The sequence below is a fragment of the Melozone crissalis genome, unplaced genomic scaffold, assembly GCF_028551555.1.
Source record: "Melozone crissalis strain CALT ecotype California unplaced genomic scaffold, PUWL_Pcris_2 ptg000082l_1, whole genome shotgun sequence".
NCBI classification, from domain to species: Eukaryota; Metazoa; Chordata; class Aves; order Passeriformes; family Passerellidae; genus Melozone; species Melozone crissalis.
In genome coordinates this window covers 426,263-435,291 of record NW_026535859.1, presented here as the reverse complement: position 1 = coordinate 435,291, position 9,029 = coordinate 426,263, and the positions used below count along the sequence as shown (strand labels likewise).

At 54.3% G+C, this 9,029-nt stretch overlaps 1 protein-coding gene across 1 annotated transcript; it reads right to left on the bottom strand.

Moving 5' to 3' along the window:
• Positions 1-6,141: 6,141 nt before the first annotated feature.
• LOC128946677 (gastrula zinc finger protein XlCGF49.1-like) lies at positions 6,142-7,699 on the bottom strand. The gene is made up of 2 exons (XM_054290616.1): positions 7,684-7,699; positions 6,142-7,103 (listed from the first exon to the last, which is right to left on the bottom strand). The coding sequence occupies exons 1-2, from the start codon at positions 7,697-7,699 to the stop codon at positions 6,385-6,387; spliced, it is 735 nt and encodes a 244-aa protein (XP_054146591.1). The 3' UTR covers positions 6,142-6,384.
• Between the last annotated feature and the right edge of the window lie 1,330 nt (positions 7,700-9,029).

The window sequence follows — 9,029 nt, the reverse complement described above, 5'->3', positions numbered from 1 at the left end:
AACCCCACTCAAATGGGCTTGTAACATTCAAAGGGATCTAAAATCCACCCTCAAACTCACCACATTTGGCCTAAAATCAGCCAAAGGGGCCCAAGATACACCCTAAAAGGCTTGAAATCACTGCAAGGGATCTGAAACGAACCTTAAACTTGCCCAGTTTGGCCTGAAATCACCCAAATGGACCTAAATTCTCCAGGAACAAGACCAAACCCAGCAGCAGAACCGGCACCAGCAGCAAGACTGAGACCAACACTGGAACTGGGATTGGCAGCGCTACAGGACCGGCACCAGGACCCAGGCCAGCACCAGTACAAGAACTGGCACTGGGACCAAGACTGGGACCAAGCCTGACACTGGGACTGGCGCCAGGAGCACTTTGGAACTGGGACTGGCTCCGGCAGCGCTCCAGGACTGGGATCAGGACCGAGACTGGAACTCGGCACCTGCACCGAGACTCTGGGACCGAGACCAGGGCCGAGACCGGGAGCCCTCCAGGACTGAGACCGAGACCGTCACCAGAACCAGCACCGAGACCGGCAGCGCTCTGGGACCGGGACCAAGACTGAGATTGGCACTGGGAGCACTCCGGGACCAAGACCGGCACCAGTAGCAGCACTGGGTCCAGAACTGCTCTGAGACTGAGACTGAGACCGGGACCGGCACCGCTTTGCGATTGAGATGGACACGAGAACCAGAATGAGCACTGGGAGTGCTCCGGGACTGAGACAGAGACCGAGGCTGGCACTGGGACCAGGATCAGCACCAGGATCACACTGAGACTGGCACCGGGATCGGAAATAGGATTGGAAATGGGATTGGCACTGGGATCCCTCCCAGACCTCTGCGTTCGATCCAGGGAGCTTTGACTGCGCCCCTGGGCAGGATGGGGAGGGACCCCTGAGCAGGGCGGGACCCTCTCAGTTCACACTGATCCGGTGCAGCCATCCCGGTCCATATGGTCCAGTTTGTATGATCCCAATCTCTGCTCATAATCCATATGGTCCCAGCCTGTGAAATCCTGGTCCACGTATCCCAGTCTGTACAATCCCAACACATACAATCCCAACCCATACAAGCCCAGTCGGCATGACTGCAGTCTGTATGGTCCTGATCCATATGATGCCAGTTTGTATGATCCCAGTCTGTATGGTCCGGATCCCTATGATCCCAGTCTGTGAAATCCCAGTCCACATGATCCCAGTCTGTATGGTCCTGATCCATATGATGCCAGTTTGTATGATCCCAGTCTGTATGGTCCTGATCCATATGATCCCAGTCTGTGCAGTCCCAGTCTGTGGGATCACAGTCCATATGATAACAGTCTGTATGGTCCTGCATGGCACACATTCCAAGGGTCTGGAATTCCAGTTCCCAGGCAGGAAAAGATGTTCCTGCCCTTGAATGCAAAGCTCTTAAGAAGGGGCTGAAAGCCAAGTGGAGCAAGATCCTACAGTGACATTTCACTGCCAGCCTTCAGAACTTCACCCATGGCTGTTGTAGCTCCTGCACTGGGAATTAAATCAGGGCAGGGTCTTTGGTGGCAGCTGCCCTGGCTCAAGAGAGGCACTGAGAGAGAAACAGGGCAGGCAAAGAGAGGCAGGAGAGAAAGGAGGACACAAACACAATCAGCTGAGAAGGTGGCACTCTGCAAACAGAACTGCAGGCGACTGAAAATGAACGGGACAGAAATCAGGAACCATGGAAGTTTTATTTACTATCACATACACCCACCCACCCAGCTCCACACAATTCCCATCCCACCACTCCAAATTGGGATCCCACTTCTCCCACTCTCCTCCCAACCCCATCTCACCCTGGCAACTGTGGAATGGAGTGAGTTTGGCATGGGGTTGAGTTTTTTAGTGTGGGAACAAGGCATTTTGAAGTGGGATTGAGCCTGTATGAATTAAAATTCAGTTGTTTGGCATGGGATTCAGTTGTTTTGAGGTGACCCTCTTGGCTTTTGGAGTGCAAACAGATGGAGAACACTGTGCAAAATCTCCCCTCACAGACCACACAAATCCTCCAGAATATTGTCTCCAAACCATCAGTTCCTGTCGACGGAAGGAGACCCGGACATCAATTTGATCATCGCAGGACTAATTTTATTGATCAGTACAGCAGGTTAAATACAGTTCATAATGAACTTCATACATATTGCAAAAATTGAGCTCAGGATTGGTTAGTTACATATCAGCAATTACGCCTACTTCTGCATTCTTATGGTTATACTTTTGATACTTTCTACATATTCTCAGGAAGAATCTCTCTTCCCTATCCTCATGTTGCGGCAAGGGCATTCTGTCCTTGCCTGTCATTGGTCACTGACTGCTGACTTCTCTTTTCAGCCTACTGACTGCTGACTTCCCTCTTCCAGTTTAACCAGTGGCATTATGTCAGTATGGCCTTTCTCTGCTAACCAACTATTAATAAAATCCTCCACAAGTTCCCCTTTAAAAACTTCTGAAATTGTGGAACTTTAGACATCTTTGATCAATTTATTTCATTTAACCCTGTTTTGGCTGTTTTTAAGGGATGAAGATGAAGCAGAAGAAAATAAAGGTCAAACCAAAACGAGAAGCAGCCCTGTGTGTTCACAACATGGATCACAGAGAATGTGAGTGACCAGGGCTGTGCCCAAAGTGCCTCCTCCAGTGGGGGATGGAGCTGGAGCAGCACATGAAGCTCTTCCGCACTCGGGGCACTCACAGGGCCTCCCTTAGTGGCGCCTCCGTTGGTGCCGGGTCAAGGTAGAGTTCCTGGAGAAGCTCTTCCCACACTGGGGACACTCGTAGGGCCTCTCCCCAGTGTGGATGCGCCGGTGCCTGACGAGCGTGCAGTTGCGCTGGAATCCCTTCCCACAGTCGAGGCAGAGGAAGGGCCTCACCTCTGTGTGAATCCAATAGTGCTGGAGGAGATGGGAGCTGGTCAGAAACCTCTTCCTGCATTTATCACACTCGTAGAGCCCCTCCCCAGTGTGGATGCGCCGGTGCTTGACAAGGGTAGAGCTGTGCTTGAATCCCTTCCCACACTCAGGGCATTGGAAGGGCCTTTCCTCTGTGTGAACCTGAAAGTGCTGGAGGAGATGGGACCTGATCTTAAACCCCTTCCCACACTTGGAACACTCGTAGGGCCTCTCCCCAGTGTGAATCCTCTGGTGGCTGATCAGGCTGGAGTTCCACCTGAAGCTCTGCCCACACTCCCCACACTCGTAGGGCCGTTCACCAGTGTGGGTCCACTGGTGCTTGATGAGCTTGGACTTCCACCTGAAGCTCTTCCCACACTCCACGCACGTGTGGGGCTTCTCCCCATCATGAACCTGCTCATGGAGCACCAGCTCCGAGCTCTGGCTCAATCCCTGGCCACCTTCCTGGCCCAGGCTGGCTCTTTCCCCCTCAGATCCCCGCCAGCTGCGTTTGCAGCCCCTCCTCGTGCGGCATCTCCAGGGCTTTTCCTCCCCGTTGGCTTCCTGTGCCGTGGAGCCGCTCAAAACGGCCTCTGCCACCAGGTTCTGCTGCGGGCATTTGTCCTCCCTGCTTTCCATGCTCAGCTCCTGCCCTGGGGGAGGAAGGACAAGGACAGGATGGGATTTCCCTCTGTGCCACAGGCAAGGGCAAGGAGATCCCCCCAGGGCTGTGCTGCAGCCAGGGCCATGCTGGGCTGGGAGATGGAGCAGCACAGAGGGGAAAGGGGCACTGACTTCCTCCTCACCTGCCTCAGTGTCCCGGGGCATCTTCCTCTTCCTCACAGCCTCGCTGAGGTTGGTAATGGGAAATCCTGGTTTGGGGAAAACAAGGGATGAGCACGTTTGCAGGAGCGTCGTGGGGGAGGACAGTTGGGACGGACGGAGACGAGCGATCTCTGAAGCCAGGTTGTGGAACTTGCGGTTTATTGCAAAGGGCCTGGGTGCAGGGCCCTGCTTGGAGCTGCCAGCCACAGCTTGGAGCAGGCCTGAGAGAAGAGCTGGTTACAGTGGATGAGAGGGTAAGAGAGTAAGAGAGTAAGGTTCCCTTTACAATGCAATAAATCTTTTTCTGTGTTGAATATTCTATTTCTCACTAACCAATCTAGTACAAGATACAAATCCTAGAGCATTTACATACAGCCTGTAAGAATCATTACATCACCACACTATAAACTCCACTTTGGACCCCTTCTGCTAAACTAGTTGGGTCTGCTCTGACCGGAAGGAGACCTGGACATCAATTTGATCATCGCAGGACTAATTTAATTGATCGGTACAGCAGGTTAAATACAGTTCATAATGAACTTCATACATATTGCAAAAATTGAGCTCAGGATTGGTTAGTTACATATCAGCAATTACGCCTACTTCTGCATTCTTATGGTTATACTTTTGATACTTTCTACATATTCTCAGGAAGAATCTCTCTTCCCTATCCTCATGTTGCGGCAAGGGCATTCTGTCCTTGCCTGTCATTGGTCACTGACTGCTGACTTCTCTTTTCAGCCTACTGACTGCTGACTTCCCTCTTCCAGTTTAACCAGTGGCATTATGTCAGTATGGCCTTTCTCTGCTAACCAACTATTAATAAAACTCTCCACACTGACCCTTTGATCGGTCTGCAAGCAGAGGGAATTCTTTCATCAAAAGGGAATTACCTTCAGTCAGGACACCATTGTTTTCCAGTTGCTCAGTAACTAATGTATCCCAAAGCTTGCTTTCATTACAATCTTCCCTATAGTTTCTATATTCCCAAATTCTTTTGCCAGACTATCATATTAATGAGGCTTTCCTGTTTCATCTTCCCCCAACACACATTGAGTTTCAAGGTCCTTCTGCCCGTGTCCAGCTCTACAAGTCACCAGACACCTAGGCTCCAGAAAGCCCTCCCAAACACCAAGATTCAGCCCTGAAAAAGCCTCACAGGAGTTGCCTGTCCCTGGTCCCTCCCCTCGGGTGTTTGGGGGTTCCCCCCTGTCCCATCTGCTGCGGTCACACTTGGATTAGGCGTCCCCCTTCTCCTCGGTGCCCGTCCTGCCCAGGCTGCTGGCAGTCCCAGCAATATCAAAAGCTCCCCCCTCTTCGCTCTCCCCATTTCGGGATGCTGAGGCTCTTTGGGCTCCCCGGCTCCCTTCTCCCCTCATTCTCTGCTCTGGGCTGCAGCGGCTCCAAGGAGTCCCCCCTGCCCCTCTCCAGGCTCTTGAGGCTCCCGCCAATGGCGGCGCTCCCCCCTCTCTGGGCTCCCCACTTTGGGCTCCTGGGGGACACAGGTCTCTGCTCCTCCAGGCTGCCTCTGCCGGCAGCCGCCACCGGCACCCCCCGAGGGGCCTTTTCCGCTCAGCCTTGGACTGCTTCATTCTCCAAATATCCCCGCAAAAACCCAACCCAGGACCCCCGGGGATATCCGGGCCGGGCTCCCCTTTCCGGCTCACCTACGCGATGGGGGGGGGGGGGGGGGGGGGGGGGGCGATGATCCCGCAGGTGGGGGCTGCGAATTCAGGTAGGGCTGGAGCGAATGCTTCTGTCAGCTCAGCCTTGATCCGCCTTTGTCCCCCCTCTTCCTCTTCCTCCCCCGTTCCTCCTCTTCCTTCCCCCCCATCCGCTACTCCGTGTTGCCTCCGCCTCCTTCTCCTCTTCCATCCCTCCCCTTCCATCCCTTCTCCTCGTCCTCCTCCTCCCTAACCCCCTCCTTCTCCTCCTTCCATCGCTGCTCTCTCCCTGCCTTCATCCCTCCTCTTCCATCTCCCCTCCCCCTTCTCCTCCGCCCTAACCGGCTGGAAGCCTGAGGGGAAAGGGGGCAGGGAAAGGGCAAAACCGCGAGGGGGAAGGGGGCAGGGAAAGAGCGGAACCGTGAGGTGAAAGGGGCGGGCTCAGGCCAAGGGCGGCAACTGCGAGGGGACACTCTGGGAGCAGCACTCTGCAAACTGAACTGCAACGGACTGAACATGAATGGGAGATAAATCAGTAAGTCTGAGAGTTTTATTGGCTATTGAATATCCCACACACCCAGCCCCTCACAATCCCCATCTCACCCCTCCCAAATGGGAATCCACTTCTCCCAATCTCCTCGCAAACCCATCTCAGCCTAGTGGCTGTGGAATCGAGTGAGTTTGGTGTGGGACTGAGTTTTTATGAGGTGGGTGCGAGCACTTTTGGGGTAAGACTGAGCTGTTTTCAGTGGGATGTGAGTGGTTTTGAGGTGACAGAGGTATCAATACTGGCTTTTGGATTGCAAAGACATTGAGTATAGAAAGAAATTAAGGACAAACCAAAATTAGAAGCTGCCAGGTGTGTTCCCAACATGGATCACAGGGAATGTGAGTGACCAGGGCTGTGCCCAAAGTGCCTCCTCCAGTGGGGGATGGAGCTGGAGCAGGGCACGAAGCTCTTCCACACTCGGGGCACTCACAGGGCTTCCCTTAGTGGCGCCTCCGTTGGTGTCGGGTCAAGGTAGAGTTCCTGGAGAAGCTCTTCCCACACTGGGGACACTCGTAGGGCCTCTCCCCAGTGTGGATGCGCCGGTGCCTGACGAGCGTGCAGTTGCGCTGGAATCCCTTCCCACACTCAGGGCAGCGGAAGGGCCTCTCCTCTGTGTGCTTGCGCTGGTGCAGGAGGAGATTGGAGCTGGTCTGAAACCTCTTGCTGCATTTATCACACTCGTAGAGCCTCTCCCCAGTGTGGATGCGCCGGTGCTTGACAAGGGTAGAGCTGTGCTTGAATCCCTTCCCACACTCAGGGCATTGGAAGGGCCTCTCCTCTCTGTGAATGTGATAGTGCCGGAGGAGATGGGACTTGATCTTAAACCCCTTCCCACACTTGGAACACTCGTAGGGCCTCTCCCCAGTGTGGGTCCACTGGTGCTTGATGAGCTGGGACTTCCACCTGAAGCTCTTCCCACACTCCACGCACGTGTGGGGCTTCTCCCCATCATGAACCTGCTCACGGAGCACCAGCTCCGAGCTCTGGCTCCACCTCCAGCCGCCTTCCCGGCCCAGGCTGGCTCTTTCCCCCTCAGATCCCCGCCAGCTGCGTTTGCAGCCCCTCCTCGTGCGGCATCTCCGGGGCTTTTCCTCCCCGTTGGCTTCCTGCGCTGTGGAGCCGCTCAAAACGGCCTCTGCCACCAGGTTCTGCCGCGGGCATTTGTCCTCCCTGCTTTCCATGCTCAGCTCCTGCCCTGGGGGAGGAAGGACAAGGACAGGATGGGATTTGCCTCCGTGCCACAGGCAAGGGCAAGGAGACCCCCCCAGGGCTGTGCTGCAGCCAGGGCCACGCTGGGCTGGGAGATGGAGCGGCACAGAGGGGAAAGGGGCACTGACTTCCTCCTCACCTGCCTCAGTGTCCTGGGGCATCTTCCTCTTCCTTGTAGTCCGCCAGGGGTTGACAATGGGAAATCCTGGGTTGGGGAAAACAAGGGATGAGCACCTTTGTACAGTGTTGGAGGGTAGCAAGGTCGGGACGGACAGAGACGAGAGATCTCTGAAGCCAGGTTGTGGAACTTGCGGTTTATTGCAAAGGGCCTGGGTGCAGGGCCCTGCTTGGAGCTGCCAGCCACAGCTTAGAGCAGGCCCGAGAGAAGAGATGGGTACAGAGGATGAGAGAGCAAGAGAGTAAGAGAGTAAGGTTCCCGACAGAATACAATAAATCTTTTTCTGTGTTGAATATTCTATTTCTCACTAACCACTCTCGGGCAAGATACAAATCCTAGAGTATTTACATACAGCCTGCAGGATTCATTACGTCACCATACTGTGTTATATTTTAAACCCTAAAATGCACACTTTGGACCCTTCTGCTGAACCAGTAGGGTCTGCTCTGACCCTTGGACCTCTCTGCAAGCAGATGGAGTTGTTTCATCAAAAGGGGATTACCTTATATCGGGCCACACCACTGTTTTCCAATAGTTCAGTAAGTAAGGTATCTCAAACCTTGTTTTCATTTTATCTTGCTTTTACTTTAAATATTCTCAAAATCATTTGCCAGACAACCATATTTATAAGGCTTTCCTGTTTCTTCTTCCCCAACACACCTTTAGTTTCAAGGTCCCTCTGCTCGACTCCATGTCTACAAGCCACCAGCTACCTGGGCTCCAGAATATCTTCCAAAACCACAAAGATTCAGCCCTGAAAAAGCTTCCCAGGAGCTCCCTGTGCCTGGTCCCTCCCCTTTGGTGTTCAGCAGTTCCCCCCTGTCCCAGCTGCTGGGGTCACACTTGGACTGGGGCTACCCCTTCTCCTTGGTGCCTGCCCTGTCCAGGCTGCTGGCAGTCCCACCAATGCCAAAAGCTCCCCACTCTTGGCTCCCCCCATTTCGGGATGCCGGGGCTCTTTGGGCTCCCGGGCTCCCTTCTCCCCTCATTCTCTGCTCTGGGCTGCAGCGGCTCCAAGGAGTCCCCCCTGCCCCTCTCCAGGCTCTTGAGGTTCCCACCAATGATGGCGCTCAGCCCTCTCTGGGCTCCCCACTTTGGGCTCCTGGGGGACACAGGGCTCTGCTCCTCCAGGCTGCCTCTGCCGGCAGCCGCCACCGGCACTCCCGATGCCCCCCGAGGGGCCTTTTCCGCTCAGCCTTGGACTGATTCATTCTCCAAACATCCCCTGAAAAACCCAACTGGGAGCAACTGGGAGTGGCTGGGAACATGCCGAAGATAACTGGCCTACACTGGGAGATACTGGGAGTGATTGGAACAAAAGTGAGGGTGAAAGAGAGCAACTGGAACCATGTGGAGCACAACTGGTTCATACTGGCAGGGACTGGGAGCACACTGGGCTCATCTTGGGATCATACTGGGAGGGACTGGACTAATACTGGGAGTATATGAGAGCGACTGAAAATACACCCTGCACATCATCCCCCATACTGGGCCTGACTGGGAGCAACTGGGAACCTGCTGGGAGCAAATGGCATCATACTGGGACTGACTGGGTTGATCTAGGAAGCAACTGGAACCATGCTGGAGGCAGCTGCGACCATACTGGGAAAAACTGGAAACAACTGGGACCACACTGGGAGGGCTGGCATGTGACTGGGATTAAACTGGAGCCTACTGGGATCACATTGGGGTTGAAAG